This window comes from Prinia subflava, chromosome 4 (assembly GCF_021018805.1).
Source record: "Prinia subflava isolate CZ2003 ecotype Zambia chromosome 4, Cam_Psub_1.2, whole genome shotgun sequence".
In the NCBI taxonomy this organism is placed as follows: Eukaryota; Metazoa; Chordata; class Aves; order Passeriformes; family Cisticolidae; genus Prinia; species Prinia subflava.
In genome coordinates this window covers 9,250,772-9,272,821 of record NC_086250.1, presented here as the reverse complement: position 1 = coordinate 9,272,821, position 22,050 = coordinate 9,250,772, and the positions used below count along the sequence as shown (strand labels likewise).

The 22,050-nt window shown below is 45.3% G+C and overlaps 1 protein-coding gene across 1 annotated transcript; it reads left to right on the top strand.

Moving 5' to 3' along the window:
• Positions 1 to 1,737: 1,737 nt before the first annotated feature.
• CD9 (CD9 molecule) lies at positions 1,738 to 21,703 on the top strand. Its single transcript, XM_063395387.1, has 8 exons — positions 1,738 to 1,896; positions 12,214 to 12,313; positions 14,968 to 15,065; positions 16,254 to 16,328; positions 17,266 to 17,358; positions 17,872 to 17,961; positions 19,642 to 19,725; positions 20,471 to 21,703. Exons 1-8 carry the CDS (start codon positions 1,831 to 1,833, stop codon positions 20,534 to 20,536), a joined length of 672 nt encoding a protein of 223 aa, XP_063251457.1. The 5' UTR covers positions 1,738 to 1,830; the 3' UTR covers positions 20,537 to 21,703.
• Positions 21,704 to 22,050: the final 347 nt, after the last annotated feature.

The window sequence follows — 22,050 nt, the reverse complement described above, 5'->3', positions numbered from 1 at the left end:
TCTTGCCTCTGATCAAAAGGTTACTACCCATGAATTTTAATGAGTTGCTTTAACACAGTATAAGCATGAAAAGCTAAATAATACAAAGGTAGGAAGGGAGTTATCCAAAGTTCTTCTGTGATCCTTAATTTTAGAAACTTAAGGGAAGCCATAATACTGATGCTAACTAACAGCATAAATTCTTAATGGCAAAGTGACAAAAAAAAACCAACCCAAAAGCCACCCAGAAAACCAGTCCGAGCTCAAGACTGGGACACAGGACCTCCCCTTGCTCAGTTTCCAGTCACCACAAGAGTTTAGTCACATGCATTTATTAATTCCATCCTTGCTGGACCTACATTGTTGTGGCCAGCCTGCATCCCTCTTCTTCTCTTTATTTTATAGGAAATGCATTCCTGTTTTGTAAGCTGCTCTGGGAAGTAGCTGCCCAAGCCAGTCTCCCCCTTCGTATTGCCTCTGGAATGTGCTGTATCTTATCATTTTTTTTTGCAACAATAACTCCAACATGTTTTTATTCGCATTTCAGTATGGCTTTTCTGTTTTTACGGTTCTGCTTGGGTGTTTTTTTAACTCTCAATACCTGATGAATTTCTAATCCCACAGTATGAAATTAAGGCACAAGCCCTCAGTTTTCATCCCTTAGCTAAAAGGCTCAGAAGCTCAGTGCTGAACACCCTGTTACGATGAAAGGGAAATTCATAGTTGAAATTTAACATGTTTTTTCTCATAACTGGGGTGACCTAAGGGCACGTGCGCAACCTGTTACCATGGATCAGCAGCGGGCTGAAACTTATCCCGCCTTATTTTCCTTAAGTGGATGTTTGTAACTTCATACAGATATATTTGAAAGATTAAAGGAGTTAAACTATGCTCCAAGTTTGTCTTGTACAGGAAAACACCCATTTAAGCCAGACTGATGCATTTATTTTAAACTCAACATCCAGCAGAGGCCACAAAGGTGATGAGGGGTCTGTAGCATCTCTGGGAGCTGGGCCTGATTAATTAGAGAAGTCAGAAAGAGGATCTCATTAATGCACATAAGTATCTCAAATCAGGTGTCAAAAGGACGGTGCCAGACTCTCTTCTGTGGTGTCCAGCGACAGGACAGGGAGCAATGGCCATAAACAAACCAAGAAGTTTCACCGCAACACGACGAAGCATTTCTTTATGCTAAGGGTGGCTGTCCAGGGAGGGTGTGTGCATTCTCCCTCTTTGGAGACATTCCAAGCCCACTTGGAAGCATTCCAAGCCCACCTGAGACATTCCTGTGCCATCTGCTCTTGGTGACCCTGCCTTGGCAGGGGGCTTGGACTGGATGAGCTCCAGAGGTCCCTTCCAGCCCTAAGGATTCTGTGATCTATGCAAGAGCAGGTCGGATTGGGGGGGGGGGGGGTGGTTACTGGTTAAATATTAGGACGAAGTTTTCCACCCATAGGGTGGTCGGGCACTGAACAGGCTCCCCAGGGAAGGGGTCGCAAGCCCAACCCTGCCAGAGCCCCAGGAGCGCTCGGACAACGCTCCAGGCACAGGGTGGGACTGCTGAGGCTGCGCCGTGCAGGGCCGGGAGCGGGATTCGGACGATCCCCGTGCTTCCCCTCCACGCCGGAGCATTCCGAGCTCCAGGACGGCCCTGCACGGCCCCGTGTGGCGCTGCCGGAGCGCTGGGAGCCCGCCCGCCTTGGGGCGGAGCGGGGCGGCCGCAGGTGCGGGGCGCGGCCGGGGGCGGCCCCGGGGGCGGGCGGGGGAGTCCCCGAGACACCCGGGCCGGGCCGCATTTAAGGAGCGGCGTCGGAGCGCGGGGGCTTGGTCACCGCGCCTGCAGTCGCCACCATGCCCGTCAAAGGAGGCACCAAGTGCATCAAGTATCTGCTCTTCGGCTTCAACTTCATCTTCTGGGTGAGGCGCCCCGGGCTGTGCCCCCCGCGCTGCCCGGCGGGGAGCCCGCGGGACGGGGATGGAGGGGAGGGGAAGCGCTGGGAGCCGCGTTTTGTTTGTTTTTCTGCTGCGTGGTTTTTTTGCTGTTTTCCCCACTTACTGCCCCCCTGAAGGAGAGGAGGATGTGCCTTTATTTTTCACGTTTTTCGGGTTTAATCGAAAGGCGGGTTGAGTGTGCTGCCAGGCGCGGAGGGGGTGCTGGGTTTGTGGCCAGGCCCCCCCAGTCAGCACCCTCAGCGCTCCATCCAGTCCTCGCCTGAAACTCTGTGTGCAGCTCGGGCTCTCGGTGGCTTGCCCGGGCTGAGCCGCTTCCTCGCAAGTTGCAGCCTGTGGTGGTTGTGTGTGTGTGTGTGAACTCCTCGTGTTGGTGGGAGCTGTGGCTTTCCTTCGGGTTTAATCTCTCGGCGCAGCCCGGCACCCGTTGAAATCGCATCTCCGGTTTGGTTCAGTGCGCCGTGAGAAAGCGTGGCCGGGCCGAGAGGCTGGGGCTGTTCCCGAGCTCTCAGGGTGTGGGCACCTGGATTCAGCGCTGGCTCCTGCGTGGAAAAGCTCGGGAGAGCTGTTTATGTGCGTGATGGATAGGTGCGAGGTGTATGGTTCGAAAAGTTGGGGTTTCTCTGGGCTGTGTGCGGCTCTGAAGTTGGAGCTGTGGGAAGAAGCCTCGTGTGGAGTCGGTCGCAGCACTGCCCATGAGACGAGTGGAAGTTGCAGTGTTAATGGGTGGAGTGCTCGGGATGTCTCACAGCAGAGTTGAGGAAACAGAGCTGGGCTGCAGTTGAGGGAAGCTGTGCAGAACTTGACCCTGGAAAGCACATGTTGCCACCCGGGATTCTCCGAGATAGCGAGCAGGGCTGTCCCGTGTGCAGGGTGAGAGAGGATCACAAGGAAGAGCCTAACAAAGCACTGCCTGAAATTTACGATTAGCGAGTTTCTAAACCTCTTGTTAGAAGAGACTGAAGTAATCATGGTTTGGCTTGTGCTTGTTTTGTTTGGTTGTTTCAAAGCTGCCGACTTTCTGCAGAGTATTTTATGGGACAAGAATTCGTGTTGTGGCAAAGGCATTGCCTCAAAGAAGCTCTGAAGCTGAGCATCACCACCTTGCTGTCTGGGGCGCAGGGCTGAGAATAGGGAGAGGATTTTTTTAGCTCAGGATATACCTGTTGCTTGGGAGTGTCATGGTAATAAAGCACTGAGGCTTTACTTGTACCTTTGGGTGCTCGTATATACAGAATTCTACTGAGGATAGGATGGATGGAAGAGGAGTGGTGCTGCTGCCTAGGGGAGCTGAGAGATGATGGCTTTTTGAATTTGCCTTCTTGAGGCTGGCAGTATGCAGCTAGGATGTGGGAAAGAGGAAGAAAAAACAACCAAAGGGAGATAAATGCATCTTGGAGATCCCAGTTAAGTGTCTGGAGGCCCCAGGAGGCAGTGAAATATAAGCAACTTGGGTCAGCCAGAGATAAGTGTGTGTTTGACCGGCTGGAGTGGTCCTTGGCTCTTGGGACCATGTCATTGTGACCTATTGAAAACAGTTGGCGGGGAGTTTAGGGGGTATGGTGTTAGCAAACCTTGTGTCCTCTGTAGAGAAATAAAATAGCTGTATCTTGGGTTATTCTGCACTGAGCAGCATGAAAACAAAGTGTGTTCTGCCAGCATTAAAAGGCAAGAACCACCCTAATAAGAAAAAACGCTTTAATGTTTCTTAAGCTTTGCAGATGTGAAAAGTCTGTGAAGTAGCTGAAGTATGTTGACAAGACTTGTTGAGGCCAAGTGCAATTCTCTACCTCCTTTTTTTGAAATAGGTTGCCTCCAAAGGATAGGTGAGGAATTTAAGTGGTCTGCAGCAAACCTGCAGATGGCTGTGGATGCCATGTTAGGTGGAATGTATTTGTTTCCATCAGAGGCTTGAACAAGGGTAAGAGGAAGCAGAAAGGCTCAAACAGCTTGGTAAAGGAAGTTATTAAAACAAAAAAGGAAACTCTTAAAGTCAAAGCTGGATCCAATGGAAGGAGATTAAGGTGAGCCAAATCAAGTCTACAGTAATGTAGCCAAAGGAGAGCTTTAGGAGTAATTTGCAGAAGCAAACCCAAGTAGCATACCCCTCTTCAGACACATGAGGAAAAGGGAGTTTCTCAGGGAGTCCTTCCAGGCAATAATAGCTTCAGGTGTAAAAGTTATGGGAGCAATGTTTGGCAGGACTTTATTTTACTGGGGAAGATTTTAACAAAAGTTCTGTGCCATAACCTGTCTTTGACTCTGAATCCTGCACAGGCTTGAGCTGACCTCTTGATGCAAAGGAGGTGAAAGAGGAGGCGCAGCAAATGTTTGAATAACAATCCTCCAAGGTCACACAACACTTCAGAACTCAAAGTGGGTTGTGATTAGGTAACTCTCCCTGCTCACCGTCCCTCTCGAGGCTGGAATGCAGCGAATTAGGGGCTGGGGTTTTTGCTTTTTGGTAGTCTGGATACCCTGAGAGTGGCACATATGGAGTATCTGGAAAAATCCAAGGAGAAGATTCTTTAAAAGCTGGTGTACATGTGGAGATGGGACATTGGCTGCTGCAAGGGGAAGTCAGACTTCATGAAGCTGCTGCCTTGGAGCCTTTAAATGCCTGGAGAGGGCAAGGACTGATGTTGGTCACTTGTTCAGTTTCTCCTGGAAATCTCAGGCCTCTTGTGAAAAGCAGGCAGTCCTGGAGCAGGGTCCTGGCGAGGATGAGATGGCTGTTGCAGTGGAGGCAGGGCTGTGGTGAGCTGCAGCTCTCCTGTTGTGGAGAGAAGCAGGGGTGCTGGCGCAAACTCCGTGGTGGTCCGTGTAGCCCCCCCTCATCTGGAGAAGCACAGGAGACACCACCGAGGTGCTGGCTGGCACCCATTGTCCAGGCTGATGGAGGTGAGGGCTGCGTGCTGACACAGCGGGGTGAGGCTCTTGCCAAAGGCAGGCATCAAGGAATTCCCATGGGAGGCACCAGCAGGAAGCTGCCTGGAGATGGGAACTAAATGGTTCAAGAACAGCTGCTGCCATGGAGCAGTGAAGCCTTGGGAGAAAAGGATCTTTGATGGCTTTACAAAAGCACTGGTGGGTGCTCAGTGTCAACATAGCAAAACCAGCTTCAGAAGTGAAGGACTGAGAGAAGATGGTGTGTAAAGTTCCCTAAATCCATGGTTTGCTGGTGTCCTGCTGTGCTGCGGGCTGCTCTGGTCATGTGCCTGCCTTGAAAGGATCATAGTGGAGCTTGTTAATGTTTGGGAAAGAGGAGGGTTTCTGCCATCAGCAGCTGTAAGTAAATTGTGATTCTTCAGCATGGAAGTGTGCTGTTGATCCTTAGGATCATGATTGTCCAGGCAGTAGGTAGACCCTGACTGTATTGAAAGAGGCAGTGAGCAAGAGCTGTGGGATATTAAGCCAGGAAAGAGGACACTTGCAGAAGAAAAGTGCCACTGTGGGGACAGTGGTGGTGCTTTTTCCTCAGCAGATGTTGAGGAATAGTTTGGTCAAGGGATACCTGGCTAATCACTGAATGAACTAGGTTGGAAAAGACCTTGAAGCTCATCTCGTCCAACCTGCTAACATGGAGTTCAGCAGCCTTTTGTTAATTTTTCTTCTCTCAAGGTACTGTCTGTGTCTTGGCACAATCTTTATGTGCTGGATGTGTAGACCAGGAGGGTGGTCCTGGAAAATGTTACTGTCTGTCCTGTTTTCTTAACCTTTCCTGAGGATTTTGTGCTTGATTGATCTGATGGCCTTTCTCCAGTTGGGAAGACTTGGCACTAACATGGTGTTCTCTGAAACTTTTGGGACTTGAGAGCTTGGCTTAAAGCATGCTTGTGGCCTAAATGGAAGGAAGGGCACATCTCTGGATGCTTGCACCAAGTCAGGTTCAGCATGGATCAGTAAGTTTTGAGGTTAAATCCCTTCTCAGGTGTAGGAATTGGGGATGGCTGTGTTTCCTCTTGAGATGGAGTGTTGCAGCAGGCACCAGGCTCCTTGCTCCTGTGGTGCTGCCCTTGCTGGGGCTGGTGTTCTCCCACCCAGGTTTGTGGACAGCTCTGCTGTCTTGGCACGGCCAGTGCAGGCCCTGGCATCCCTGACAGTCTGCTCTCTGGTAACAGAAGTTTAGGGGCTGATTTGGGATGTAGGAGGGAGGTGTCAAGCCTGATACAGAACTAGTTTTTTTCCAGAAGGCTGACTTGGGCTTGGCAAAAAGGCAATGGAAACAACTCACTTTGTGCCTTAAACCTGAGCAATGGTGTGGTCTTGGCAAAACTGGCTTGAACCAACCTTAGTGTGAGCAATGCTGGATTGCCTTGAGTTGTGTAATGAGTGACTGCCTTTAGCTGAGCTCCCTTAACTCCCTGGGTGTGCACAGGCTTGTTGGTCCTGGTGATGAAGGCTTTTCCTAGGAGAACTGTGGGCTCTTGAGCAGCTTGGATCATGCCAGGCAAGTGCCTGCATGTTCTCCCACTGGCTTCCTGCTGCTGAACAAAAGCAAGGTCTTGCATTGTTAAACTTCAATGCTGGGTTTTCCCCTTGGGAATTTTGTGGAATATGAAGACATCTGCTGCTAATATTTATGGTTTAATGTATTTTAGGCAAGCAAGTGCTGTAGCACAGAGGCAGGGTTCATGTTGACGTTTTGAGCAATCATTTTCTTGTTCCTTTCCACTCTTAGGCAGCTCTTTTGTCCTGACTTTGCACTCTCCAGAGTGCTGTGTGTTCTATGAATAAATGCATTTGTGTGTGGTAGTGCCTGCTGAAGTAAGATGAGCAGAATTAGGCCTGGAGAGTTCTTTTCCTTCTGTAACTTGAAGATACCTGTGACTTTGTTCTGAGCCATAATCTCAGCTGCTTTTGTGCACCCAGAACAGCAATTCAGAGAGTCTTTCCTCCTCCAATGGAACAGAGGACTTGCAGGATGGGCAGGGAAGTGTGTGTGTGTTAGTAATGTATATATGCAGGCATATATGAAAAACCTAGAAATTAGTTGCTTTTGATTTCTGTAATGGACTGGTGCAGTTGCTGGCTACAGTGTGTGATTCTAATGCTGCTTGGGCTCAGTTATAAGAGTATTTTGACTCCAGTAAGTTCTGTGAAGTCAGGAATGGAGTTTGGAGTATGTTGCCTTGAGAAATGTGATGTGGAGCTACTTAGAGTTCCAGCAGTCCTAGCTCCTATTTGCAATTCTAATTGCAAATATAGTAGACTGGCTTCTGAATAGCAACTTGTATGAAATGGGCACTAGTCTTGGCAGTGGTTCAGGAATTTTGTAACGCTGCTCCTACTGTACTGGAGCACCATTTTATTGCAAAAAGTGCTGTGACATTAACATAGGCCACAACATTCTTGAAACTAGCTAAGCAGAAAGAAAATACTTCCTTTCCAATCCACTTTTTTCCAAACTAGTTTGAAAATAGCTGCAGTTTCTTGTAGAACTGCAAGCCCACATAGCACAAGTTAGGGGAGCTTTTTCAAAGCTCTGAAAACCTGTGCTGTTTTGAATAACACTAATTCTGTAATTGAGAGTTGAGAGTGATGTTGAGCCTCACCTGTACTTACTTTTTATGGGGTTTTATTTATGGAGGACCAGCCAGTAACAGGACAGAAACAGTTCAATGCTACTCGTAATATTCTTAATTTCCTCAAATGTGCTTTGCAATGTTATAGATTTATGAAGTGAAGATGGTGACTTTTTTGATCATTCTGGGGTAAACCTATATATGAAACAGTAGTGTAGAGCCTGACACACCTTCTTACTTCAAGAAAAAATAATAAATGTTCTGTTAGATGCCATACTTAGCTGACAACACTGAAAGTCATATTTATTTTTGACTGACTTCTTTATTTTCATGTAGCGACTTACCTTCTGCTGGAGGAATGCCATGAGCATGGTAGAGGTTGTATGTAATCTTGGCCTGAAGGTGTCAAAATCTGCATTTTTTTCTTTTGTGCAAAGGTGGGGTTTTTTTTACAGGCTTTGAGCCACTTGTCAGGTGTTCTTGAAGTGTCTGATTTATTTCCTATCCCTGCCTCTGTCCTGGAGAAGTGCAGGAAGGGCTGGGGGGATGATGCTCATCCCCTTCCCAAAGCTTTGTCTGCTAGGGCAAACCAAAGAGTGTCTAAGGACTTGGTAAATGCTTGGACCTTGAGTTCCTTAAGAGGTGATTCTGTCTGTGGAAAGATAAGATACTCTAAGGTGTCTGAGGCAAGTGGGGTGCTTGTCCTTTATCAAGGTGAGAAGGGACTGAACAAAATAGTCCTTGCAAAATAGTGGTTAAATCCAAAACAAACTTTCCAGCTTTCCAGAATAGTGTCACACATTGTGCTGCTATGGGATGTGTTAACAGAATTGATAGTTTGGGTTTGGGCTTTTTTTTTGTTTAAACCTCAAGATGGGAATTGCCTGGTAGGGTTCAGTGCTGAGGCACACTCCGAGCTCAGCTCAAGCTACCCAGGGATGGTGAGGGGAGGGAGGCAGAGTGTTCTGTGTGCCTGCTGCCTCCAGGATACACAGGTTTTCTCAAGTGCATCCGGACTGGTTCAGGTCCTTTCTCAGTTATCTCTTCTCACATGGAAGGCTGGGACACACCCTTAGATGTACCCAGAGGCAAAGCAGGGGGGACACACCAGAGCCGTGGGAGGGGTTGGCTTTGGAGAAGGTGCGGGATGGGATGGGTGAGAGGAGGGAAATCCTGCAAGGGAGGCTCCCTAGGGAAGGTGCAGGGATACGTGAGAAAGGAAGATAGACCACAAAAAGCTGGGTTTCATGTTGCAACAGGCAGAAAGCTGCGTGCAGGAGTGAGCTTTAGGGGCAAAAGGGGTGTGTTTGCACTTAATTAAAAAAAAAAAAAAACAACCTGAGAAGCCTCCACAGGGCTTGGAGAGGAGTGGCCCAGTAGTTTTATCCTTGTTGCAGCCAAGCAGAGCAGAAATGAGCTGGGGGTAGTGGTTAGGGAAAACAAGGAAGCCTGGTTAGCTGGGCCAGGGAAGTCATGGTGTAATTGTGCCAGGACATGCTGTTACTGGAAAATCACTGCCACAAACTTTTCCAAAACAACGAGTAAGCAGTATCCCTTTAACTTTACGTTTTGGTTAGATTGGAAAAATAAACCCAACCCTGTCTTCTGACCTCTTTTTGCTGTACTTGTCACTGTAGAAACATACTACTTACTTGTCTGATAAGCAAACAAACACACTCTTCTTTTTGTGTGTGTGAAACCAGACAAAATAGATTACTTTCAGGAATACAGAGTTGTTCTTTTCCTGCTAAATTTCTCTTTCGGCCCAGGATAGAGCTACTTAGAAACACACAGTATTGCTCAATTCCTGTGACAAAATAGGTCTGTTAGATGGGGAATCTCTTTGGATTACTAAACAAAAATGCAACAATTAGGTTATCTGGGGATCTGCTTCCCTGCAGCCGAGGTTGGGGGCCTTGCACCCCTTTCCCAGGAAGGAAAAACACTGCTCTCAAAGCATCCCACCACAGCTGCCCGTCCTGCTGACATAGCATGGGTGAGCAGGGAGGTGACAGTGCCTCAGCCTCTGGTGTGCCACACTGGCCAGAGGTGCTGCCAAGTGCCCATGGGGCTGTGCTTTTTTCTTCCTCAGAGACTGGTTTTGCTGTGTCCTCATTTCTCCCTTGTTTTGATGGAAACTTGAAACTTCAAGTTTCTTGCCTTCTGCTTTAAAATTGTCTTTTTTTAGTTCAGTGGTCACTGTGGGTAGGAAGAGCACAAACTGAGAACATAAGTCTGCTTTCCTTAAGAAACTGAGACAAAAAGTCTCTTATTCTTGCATGAAGGAGCTGCATTTTATTTCTAATCCACCATGCAGAGAATTGTCACTCTGTTTAATTCTACCACTTTTTTTAGTGCTGTGCAGCAGTTCACTGGTATGAAGTGTCACCACTGTTCTGTGATCCTGTCAGTCTCTTGTCTCTTTGGCATCTTCTTAACCTTTCCCACAGAGTGACAGCTTTTCCAAGGAGAAAACATGCCATGTACCTCTCTCTGGGTGGTGGTGGGGAAGGGTTAAATTTTTGTTTTGAAAGGAACTATATGAGATACATCATCACTGCCCAATGTGAACAGACCAGTTTGTTTCTGGAGGGCTTTAACTGAGCCTTCCCCTTTGCTTGGAGTTTTAAGATTATCTGCATGATTACAGTATGGCTTAAGAGTTTCTTCAGTTTTACAGTCCTTTTCTGTGCCCTGCTCCACTTGCAGAGCTCTCTGCTCTAATACTGGAGCTTGTCAAGCTGCAAATGCATTTGGTAGGTGAGAGGAGCTGGGTGTTCAGGCTTGTGACTTCACAGTTTGTGAGTTCGTGGCAAAACCAGCAGAAGCTGTAGATTTCTTCTAATGATGGAGATCTGGATCAGCTGTAAAAGCTGAAGACTGTTGGATGGCCCAGGAAAGAGAGTCTCAAGCAGAGTGTTATTAAATACTGTGTGACTTAACAGCAGTATCAAAGCAGAGTTTTTTCCATCACTAAGCCTTCCTGAGGTTTTAACTGAGCCTCTGGGGTGAGATGAGGTAGCAAAAGCTTTTTGAAGTGATGTTGCAGCCAGGAGAGCAGGTAGAGCAGCAACCCTTCTCTCTGTCAGCTCCCTTCTCTCTGCCTCTCCCTCCCCTCAGGGTTCAGCTGTGGCACCAGAAATTGAAATAACGATGCTGTTCTGACATTCTGTGTCATACCAAGGTGCTCCAGCATAACTCAATCATTTGTCATGGCAGCCCTAGCAAGGCAAGCAGGAGGTGAGTGCAGGTGTGTCTTGGGAGTGAGCACCAGAAACGTGAACAAAGGCCTTTTGCTTAGGTCTGGAAACCTCCACGTGGGTTTGGCTCTTTGGGTTGTATGTCACTTGATATGTTTTCCCAGCTACAGCCCTGCAGCTCCTCTTGGAGGCAGGCCTGGCACTCGGGTTCCTGCCCTACAAGAAAAGCTGGTTTAGGAAAGCTGGGGCTGTCTGTGAGCAGGAACTCTCCCCTAGCAGGGAGAAGGAGCTCTCAGGCTCCCTCCTCTCAGGTGGCCTTGGTGTGCAAGGGGTGTATCCTCAGGTGCTTGCCAAGGGAATGCTGCCCATATTCCCACTCAAAATTGCCATTATTAAACACTTCTCAGTTTCTTAGAGGTAAATCCAGGAATGTTGTTCCCTTCTACAAGGACCTTCTTATCAGAGATCAGGCTTTGTTGGGTTTTTGTTTTTATTTTTGCTTTTCATGTGTGCTTTGCCCGACCAAAGTGCCAGACTTTATAAACTTATTGCTCACTCTTAGTTTAAATTTTTAATGTCTGCTGCAACATTTGAGATTTCTGTCCTCATCTCACTTTTGTAGAGCTTTTTTTTTTTTAATAGTTAAATGGTCTTCAAAGGAACAGCTGAGAAGCACACTCCAGCTTTCTACTTTGCCCTGGTTTCTTCATTTTTTTACATGCAAGAAAATCCCTTTTTTTCTTTTTAAAGGAGGATTCAGTCTGTTCAAAGCAAACTATTGCTATTGGCCTTACCAGAGTGCAATTCCCTTTTTCTTGCAACACTTCCTATGGCTTTTGCCAAATGTTTCATCCAGAGGCTAATTTATATACGAAATGACTTGCTGCAAACACAGGCACCAATGTTAAGAGGAACTAGGAGGAACATAGGCAGAGATGATAATGAAATAAAACTAAATACTACCTAAAATTCAATTGTATTGCTCCAGATCAGCAAGGTTGCTACTTCTGCAGCTGGTATTTTCGTATTCCAGTCAGTGTGGTCATTTAATGGGTTGGCTTTATCTTGTTTTGCAAGAAGAGCACTCTTCCTGAACTCCCTTCCATGGTACACTGACCTCTCAGCAGTCTGTTTAATACACTAAAACTTCCAGCAGGCCTTACAAGGCACTTTTCCCTGTGATACACTTGTTCTTCAGTGTGAAGCTTTAAGGTTGCTAAGCCATGCAATGTCTGCAGCCACCCTGAATAAAAAAACATTTGGAAGGATCAGTGGGAATACTGACACTTGGCTAAACCTTGGATATTTTCAGAAAGGAACAAGAATGGCATTGTTCTCCTGTGACATTGGAGTTTATATTATGTAAATGCCTCTGTCAACAAGGTGCCTCCTGTCTGGAACTTCATTCGTGTGTTGGTACCCTCATCCTTTTATGTTTGTCCCTTGTCACTGCCTCTCTAAATGAAAGCTGTATCCTGTGCTTGCTTCTGTTTTTGTTACTAATGTAAGGCTGGGTGGATTGGGTGGTATCATTTAACAAGTCTTCCTTGTTCTTTCAGCTTGCAGGGACAGCAGTGCTTGCGATTGGACTATGGCTTCACTTTGATTCACAGACCAAAAGTGTCTTTGAACTGGAACCTGACACAAAGTTTTACACAGGTAAACTGAGGGATCACTCAAGGGATAGGTCACACTTCTGTGCCCTGATTTCCAGGCTGCTGAGAAACCTTGGCCTTCCTTAAAGGGTAAAAAGGCAAAACAGCCCTAAACATCGCAAGAGCAGCTTCCCCTGGTTGGTGATGGGGGCAGCTTCCCTTGTGAGCTCTTGTGCAGACAGCAGTGCTGTCGTGTGAGTAGTTTCTTGGCTCTTCTTCCTTTTTCCCACAGTAGTTTGTCTGTGTTGCCATGAGTAAACATTTTGTAATCCCAGGGGCTCCTGAAGGACGCAGAGGATGTTTCTTCCTGATGCTCATCACTGTATGTGTCAGCAAAGTTTCACACTAAACTAATTGGGTAATTAATAATTTTTTTCTGGAGTGACCAACCTGAGCTACCCAAAACACAACTCTGTTGCCTCATCTCCCAGAAGGAGCACGTGTACTGTTGTCTGACTCTTAAAGCCCCACATCTCCTAATTCATACTGAACTGAATGGGAAGGATACACAAATATCTTGCTACATATGAGAATTATTCTGGCCAGCATGGATTTGTATGGTTTTAGCTAGAGCATGTGGAAGGTGTTTGTAAGATGATTAGTTAGGGGACACACACATTTTTAGTTTGTTAATGTCATAGGAATTCCTAAGTGAACTGGATTTTATGCAAACTTTGATTTTTATCTCTACAGTAGTTTTTAAGCTTGGGCAGGGGAACACACATAATTTGGTTATTGTCATCTACTCAAACCTTCCTCACACCTCTGCTGGGAGGAAAGGCTGAGGGAATTGGGATTGTTCAGCCTGGAGAGGAGAAGGCTTTGGGGTGACCTCATTGTGGCCTTGCAGTGCAATGACAGGACAAGGCGCAATGGCTTCACACTGACAGAGAGGAGGGTTAGACTGGATATCAGAAAGAAATTGTTCCCTGTGAGGATGGTGAGGCCCTGGCACAGGCTGCCCAGAGTATCTGTGGCTGCCTCATCCCTGGCAGTGTTCCAGGCCAGGCTGGATGGGGCTTTGAGAAAGCTGGGACAGTGGCAGGTGTCCCTGCCCATGGTAGGGGTTTAGAGTTAGGCAGTCTTTAAAGCATGGCTTCATCTTTCTCTTGCCAGAAAACTGGCTCCTGTCTTTAGCTACTCACCTGTGACAGCTCCCAGATTGGTGTCTGAAGAGTCTTTTGCAAGGAGGTGCAACTTGTGTTGCAGCCTCTTAGTCCTAGGGTGGTCTGTGCCTACAGGGAATACTGTCAGGAATGGCATAGAGAACATAGTTGGGAATATTGAGATGCTCGTGGGATTTCATGAAGAAGCTGTAGGCATGCAGCCAGGTTATCTGTGAGAAAATTTGTCATTTGCCCTTGATATGATGGCATCTTAGCAAACTGGGTGGTTCTTGGAGCTGCTAGGAAGATTCCCAGATGCTTTTACATGGACCTCAGAAAAAGAACAGAAATCTAAACTTGGCCATTGAGCTGAATATTTAACAAATCTTATTTTGGGTAATCTAAAACAACTCTTTCATCTCCTAAACCATAAAATTTTTATGGTGTGATGTTTAAGCTACTGGCTGGATGCAGCCAGTGAAACCTGCTTGAAATCTCTGTGGGTTAAAGTGAGTTTTAAAAAGAAGCTCAATAGGAATTTCTGCTTTAACATAATTTTCTGACAGTAGTTACTGACTGCAGTAAGTTACAAAGCAAGTTACCTCAAAGGTTTTTTGTACAATTCCAACTGGAATAAGAGGTACTGATGGACCTTTTTTATTCTACTTTTTCAAAATGAAAGAAGTTTAAGCTGAGATTAAAAAGTCCATATTGGAATTTCCTCTTGATAAGAAATGTCAGGCTTAATCCCTTACAAATGCTGTATAAAATAGATGTTTATTTTGGTAGCTAATCTTACTGGTTTGCATCAAGAACATATCATTTGCAAATGCTTATATCTAGCTTCCTTTTATTAGTCCTGATATGGTCTCCAAACTGTATTTTTGTTCGTATTGATAGAAATGCCCTGCTTGTTCCACATGCTTTGTGCTGATTCTTTGATGTTTCACTGCCCCTGTATTATTCCTTGCCATCCTTTGGGAGTTTTCTTGTTCACCACATCTTGCTATTGTCTCCAGCTCACAGCTATGATGATTAGGCTGGTTGTTCCCAAGTTTAGGAGCCAGAGGATTTGGCATAAATGGAGCCTTTTACCTCGGAAATGCTTGCTTCAACATAATACCTAATTTCTGGGCAGAATATCTTACAAACTGACACTTATAATTCAAAGAAGTATCTGCTTCAAGACTTTGCATTTGTTAAGTCACTCTTCCAGCTGTCTCTAATTCCAGTTGTCTCCATGTTCACCCAAGGAGAAGTTGATGATCTTACAGCTTGTCTTTTATGGCTTTATCTTGCCCATTTTCTGAAACTTGTAAAACTGCAGTAGGGGGTACACATTAATTGTGTCAAACTGAGGGGTTTATTTATCAATTTTCAAATACATTTGCTGTGAAAATTAAGCACAATCCTCCTTTTTTTAGTTGAAGCACTTCAGTAAATAAACTCAAACCTTGGCAAAAGCTACCAATATTATTTGTGGAGCAGTTGATTTCATGCCTTGCTGCTAAGGTCTCAATGACCTGCACACATTTGTTTTCCTCCTCCCTAGGTGTTTATATCCTTATTGGAGCTGGTGCCCTTATGATGCTGGTTGGTTTCTTGGGATGTTGTGGTGCATCACAGGAATCTCAGTGTATGCTTGGCCTGGTAAGTGCTCAGGGTAATGCTTAAATTTTTGAGCAGCATGATGAGAAAGGAAGGAAAACATTGTGTCATTCAAGTGCAGCAGATTGTGGACCCAGAACAATCACAGTGTTGAAACTCATGGTCACCTACATAATGCTAAAATGTTGAATGAATATAGTTTTTGTTTCTGGCCTGAAATCCAAATTCTCCTGCTGCATTTGAACACAGGGTGACATCAAGAGGCTGGTTATGTCTGGCATATACTGCAAAGCCAAGACTGGGAGTATTGTGAACACAGAACTAAAATATTGATAAGACCAGTGCTATCATTGCTAGATAGTTCATCTTGGACTCTAAAGATTGGGCAATCTTTAATCTCTGAGACCAGAACTGTGGTATTTGATGCTTGAAACAACAAGACTCTACTGGTCACAATCACAGGATGGGCTCTTCTAGCTGACAACTGCTCTGCAAGCCAATTACTGGAGAGCAACCTCATTGTTTCCCACTGGAGGGGCCACTAGAGCTTACTGGGTTTGTGCACATGTGTACATTTGCAGAACTACTCATCCAAATAATCAGAAGACTTAGTTAATAAAAGACAACTACTATAGCCACTGAAAGAACAATTCCCTTTGTGTCACAGAGGAACCTGAATTCAAGTAATTCTTGCAAAATGATGCCTCTAGCCTTTTGTAATTCTGAGTATCTCTTTAAAATGCTTCAGAATGATAGTGGTGTTTTGGATCTGGTTGTCAGTGAGAGACGGAGCACTTTGATTTGTGTTTTATGGGATATACAACAAAGTGACCATTAGCTCTCTGGGAGTTGGTGGCAAGGTAGGAATTAAGTAATGACTCCTAAAGCAACAGGAGTGACAAAGCAGACTAAAAAATTGTTGCTAGCTGTTGTGATGTGTCTGAATGACTTGGACAACTTCAAAGTTGGAGTTAACAGATGATTGGCTTTAATTAACACTGATCAAAAAGCAGGACTGGTGCTTGGAGAGCACTGCCAGACTTTCTGACGCTCCTGGGAAGAAGTGCTGACCCAATGTCCTTTTTCCTGGTGTTACCAATGTCTCAGACCTCCAACTGTGTCCTGTTTGAGTGACAGCTCCCACAAGTCTGGAAAAACTTGCAGTGTACATGTGTGATGCTGGTTTGTGGTGCTCTGGCCTTCATGAATAACATGGTCTTTCTTTTCTAGTTCTTCTTCTTCCTTTTTGTGATTTTTGCCCTTGAAATTGCTGCTGGGATCTGGGGATTTTCAAATAAAGAAAAGGTAGGTTACTCTTAAAACCTACCTTTGGGGTAGTGGTGGGATTCTGGCACAGGTTTCCCAGAGAAGCTGTGGCTGCTCCATGCCTGAAAGTGTTCCAGGCAAGGTTGGATGGGGCTCTGAGCAACCTGGAACAGTGGAAGGTGTCCCTGCCCATGGCAGGAGGGTACGACTTAGGTGATCTTGAAAGCTCCTTTCTGGCCCCAAACACTCCATGATTGTGTGAATGTACCCACAGTCAGCAATCTGCTGACATCTATACTAGTACAAGTCTAATCTTTATTACCCAGGGAATTTGGGGGAGAGGAAAAAAGCCGATTCAAGCAAAACAACACAAAAAATCTAACTAATATTTAAACATGAGACTGTAGCAGGAAAGCCAGAATTTAAGAGGCATGCTCTCCAGACAGTACCTGGCTGAGCTGTGAGGTGAAGCTTCACTACTTCAAGAGAGGAGCTGGGTCAGCTGGCAGCTGAGTGTTTCTGCACCTGAAGCATGACTGATATAGCCTGTCCCACCCAAGCAGTCAAGATTGTCTTGTTTCAAAATCAGGTGCTTGGTGACCAGGGTTACTGTTCTGCTCACATTGTATTATACAATGGGGAGATATTTAAACTTCTGGGGTACAGTAAAATAGGGAATATTTTTGGGCAGCCAGTAGGCAAAGACTTGGTTCTCTCACTCCTCTTAGAAGCTCAGGGATTTGGAAGAGGAAACAGTCTTATCTGTTTAGATGTGGCTATTAAAGAGAGTGTACAGTTATTTCTCACCTGAAACAGGTGAGCCTTCTGCCCACCCTCTCTCTATATTCAGCAGGAGAATGGGTGTTGCAGGCTGCAGGATTTTTGATGAATGACTTGCTGAAAGCAAGTTTTTCATAATTAATACACGGTATGACAGTAATACACCATTAATAGACAGCGCTTTGCTTTTCCTTAGATAACTGATGAGTTAAAGGAGTTCTACATGGACACCTACAGAAGGAGAACTCAGACAAGTGCCAGAGACACTCTGAAAGCATTTCAGTTTGCTGTAAGTATATGGTTCTGCTTAACTTGGACAGTAATGCACCTGCTCCTTATACTGTTTTCCATGCCACCTAGTTCCCTTTACAAGTCTCTTACTAGTTAAAAGAAACAAAAGATTGCAAAGATGTTTTTGTGTAGTGTGTCTTTTGTGTAGAATTCAGGATGCCTTTTTTGTCCCTCTGAAGTGTCTAGAACTAGTTCTTGTTTTTCTAAAACTCCAGCAGCAGGCTAGTAAATGCTAGTATGCACACCTGCATATGTGTGAGGGTTTCAGCACTGTGTGTAAGGAGCACAGGCTGTCACCAAACTGGTTTTGTGTGTACTTAAAGAGATCTAGCTCTTCCTTTCAGAACCATGTCCTTTAATTTAATAAAGGCGTGCTGAAATTAGTTTTGTAGCAGTCATGTTGACAGGACTTGGTCTGCAATAAAAACTAATGTAAACATATTTTTTAACCAGATTACTGAGCAAAAATAAGGATTATTTCGCCTGAGTCTCTTTTTGTTTTCTGTTGTAGCTAAATTGCTGTGGCCTTACTGGAGCTGTGGAGCAGCAGTACATGGACACCTGTCCAGCAAAGACTCTGTCTGAGTCATTCTCTATCAAGGTAAAGCTTGACGTAATTCACCTTCAGCCCTGCCCAGTGTGTAGAGTGAGAAATACACTTTAGGAAACCCTCCCAGTCTGTGGGAAATCCCCATGTCACACTGGTGTGGCAGTCTGTGTCTGTGATCAGGCTGGTTGTGGAAAGCAAACCCACTGTTACCATGGAAAGAACATCAGGAAGTCTGACCTTGCTCAGGAAATGTGCAGTCTGTGTGTCACAGACTCTCTAGTGGGGAGGACAGAGGAAGAGCAGAACTTTGCTTAAAAAAAAACCCTCACAGTGCCTTGAGAACTCTGTTCCCCTTCTTACTGCATCTTCCTGGTGCTTGCTGGGAGCTGTCACCTCCCTTCTGGTTAGGGAGAAGTAGAGCTTGTGGTGGGAGCAGGTCTGAAGCCTCAGCAAGGACAGGGACAGGGGTGAAGCATTGGTAGTCTGTTCAGGTGAGTGTGTGACTGTGAAGGCAGTTCTCTGAATGAGATTTTCCTGTTGGGATATTGCTGCAGAGGTGCCTTTTTGCCACACATAACAGGAGAAAACAGCTTGTGTGGTTTTTAACCATTCCTCTGCACCTTACAACCATCCTGTGCTCTTGCTTCCTGCTCCAAGACAATTTGAGTTCTTCTATGGTTCTTAACATGCAGGGATTCAGTTAATGACTTGGGTTTTTTTCACTTTGACGACTTCACATATCTGCCCACATGAGACCCTTCAGTCTTTATTCCTGTCCATGCAGTCTGAATTGGAGTGTGTGAGAGTAGCTGAGACAGCATGCAGGTTTTATTGTTTGTTTTTATTCTGCTGTGTGTTTTGGCTTCATCTGTTGACTTCATCTTGTGATGCGTGTTCCCAGTTGTAGAAAAACAGTGGATAGACTGCAAGATCAAAGGGATGGAATAGAGTGTGCCTCTAAGAAGCAATGCTCTGTTGGTATTCTGATTCAACTGGCTCATTCTTGCCAGTATATCCCTTTAATCCCAGATTCAGTCTTTTTTTCCAGACTGGATAAGGAACAACAACAGAATAAGGTAGCTTTCAGCAGCTCACTGATGTTTACTTCTGGAACAATCAGGACAAGCTGGGATGAGACTTTGACCAGCTACCAGGCTCTTAAAGATTTATACCGCTGTAAAAACACCTTGTTCTTTTTATTGGCAAGCATGTGTCTGTTCTGGGGAAAGGACTATACTTATATATTATTTTTCATTTTTCCAGTTGCAAGGGTAATTGATTATCCTGGGAACATTAAACTGGTCCCTCTATGAATCTGCCCCTGACATGGATCTTGGTCTAGGATATCCTGCCATTCCTGTGCACTATGGGTTCATGAGGTATCTACAAAATTACAGTAGCAATTGGCAATATCAAGAGTGGCTTTAAATGCCTTTTGGTAAGGGATGATCAGTGCATCATCTGAAGTGCTGACAGCCATTAGTAACAAGCCAAGCCTGATAAACTGCATGTTCAGATTGAGAGGGGAGCAGTCAAGGTGCTGTTAACAGGTTTGAGATACTTGAAGAGTAGATTTAAAATTCTCCACCAACTTTTATGTAGGACCATCCCTGACTCTTTAAGGATGTGAGATGTGACAGTAAAGACCAGATCAAAGCAGCTTTTAAAAGATGAGTCTTCAAATGAACCTTGTGTGTGTAAAACACTAATGAACCATCTGTTCCGTTTCAGTCCTGCCCTGATGTCATTGATGAAGTCTTCAAATCCAAGTTCAACATCATTGGAGCAGTTGGCCTTGGCATTGCTGTGATGATGGTGAGTTTCCAGATTAGTTAGAGGGTGCTCAGAGGATACTCAGAGCAGAAGTCTTGTAGAGCAGTGCCTGGCCCAGCAGCCCACAAGGCCATTCCACTGAGGACAAGTCCCAGCAGGATCAGGGCGTGTGCTGCAGGGCCCTGAGGCAGTGCAGAGGCTGGGATGTCTCAGGCCTCCCTGCTTCTGCTTTGGATTAGGATCTGCCTCCTTGCACTTTCAGCAGTGGTGAAATCTTCCCAGTGATGTGTGTAAATATAAAAGTGAAGATGTACTGCTCATGTTGCTGGCCCACATCTTAATCCTGATATCTCTTATGGATTCTCCTTCTCTTTCCTTTATAACAATTACAGACTCTGCTAGAGGGCTGAAATAACAGGGCTGCTGTAAAAACTTGCACTTCTGTGTTTGACTTCTCTGGAGAAAAGCACATGCTGAGATGATCAAAGATGTCTTAGGAGATACAGCAGTGGTTTATAGCTGCTGGTGCTGTGCAGGGCCAGAAGTTGGACCTGAAAATCCTTGTGGGTCCCTTCCAGTTTGGCATGTTCTGTGATGTATTTTCAAGTAGTGAGGTGAATGGGATTCCTGGCAATGAACTTTAGGGATTTGGGGTGGGGATGGCAGAGTAAAGTGTAAAAACACAGAATAAGTGTGACGTCTGGGCTGGGAAGAGCAGCTTATCCTCATGTTGATAAAAGCATATGCTTTGCTTTCCTGATTGCTGTTCTGTTTACTTTCTTTCCAGGTTGTTGGCATGATATTCAGTATGATTCTGTGCTGTGCCATCCGCAGGGAAAGAGAGATGGTCTAAGGGCTGCAAACCCAAGATTCCTGCACTATAAAAATCCTCACTATTAACTTCCGCATTGAGAGCATTTCTAAAATGTTATATATTTGTTACCTTTTTAATGCTTTATTTGGTACTGATGTAGGTTTGCTTTTTATGTTACAGGTTAAAAAGATAAAGGTTTATCTGACTCAAGACAAACATTGTACATAAATATCTGACTTTCTTGAAACTTACATAATTTGGATGTAATTTATGTTGCAGACAATTTGATACTTAATAAAGAGTAAGATATATTGTTTGTGGGGGAGAGGAGATGTTGCTATGTTGATTAATCCCACAGTTTGATGCATAGCAAGGAGTTGAAGTTGCATAACCTGTTAAATGTTTTTGGGATAAGGCAGGAAATCACTCCTATGCCAGTGCCCCATGTTGGAAGGGAATGGGAGATGCTGTCAGAGCATGTCAGGGAAGGTGTGATCATTCCTCATTCCTTGGTGTGTATGAATGAATACATTCCTAAAATGTCACTGCTGTAACACTTTTACTGTCGTCTCCCTGGAGGGTGGCAAAGGCTGGCTGTCACACAGGTGATGTGCAGGCAGTGGTAGCTCAGTGCAGCCAGGCTGGGCTCTGCCTTGGGGCCAGCTGGGCTTCCTGACATCAGCCTGTCTGCTGCCACAGCTGTCCCCTGGCACCTGGCATGGCCTCAGGCCCTTGGCAGGGCACATTCCCTAGTGTATGCTCAGGATATTTTCACTGCCTGGCTTGGGGCTTTGTTTCCCCAGAGCCAGCAAGGTGCAGTCTCAAGGGCTTACAACCAGTGTGCCAAATCTCAGGTTTCCAAGAGGAATAAATATAAGTTGCATGAGCAGTTAAGTGTCCAGCTCAGCAGTTGCAGAGTTGAGGCTGTCCTATTTCAGTTTAAATATGGTTATGGGAGAGAGCAGAGACACCAGTGTGGAACCCTTAGCCTAAAGAATTACCAAGTTGTCCAGTATTTCTATTCTAAATGGCTTTTAAGTGGGGTTTTTTTTGTCTCTAAAATACTTTCTGTGGAGGCTGCCTATGGACTTACCAGCAAGTTGATGTGCTGTTCCTGTACCTGGTGCTCGCTTACTGTACAATCTCATCTGTGTTCTTGGAAGCTTCTGGTCTCTGTGCTCTAAATAATACAGGTGTCTCTGGGTAGTCCTTGCTTGTTCCCCTTTTTCTCCTGCGAGGAGGTTGGTATTTATTTGAGAAATAACAGAATTGGTGGGTGTCAGGCTCTACTGATGCATGAATGTATTGTCATCTTTGTGTTACCCACTGTCATTTGTCTAAGGGAACCATGCAGCTCTCCTCTGTAACATGTTGCACTGTTCTGTGTTCATGGGCCTTCTTTAAAAAAAAATTATTTAAAAAGTCAAATGGTAATCATGCTTTTGTATGTCTTGCAGAGACTGAAATGACTCCAGAAAGGAGTTGATCTAATTTTCTTTTGTGGCTGTATGTGATGGCCTGGAGGGGAAAATGTCTCATGGGAATTTGAGAGC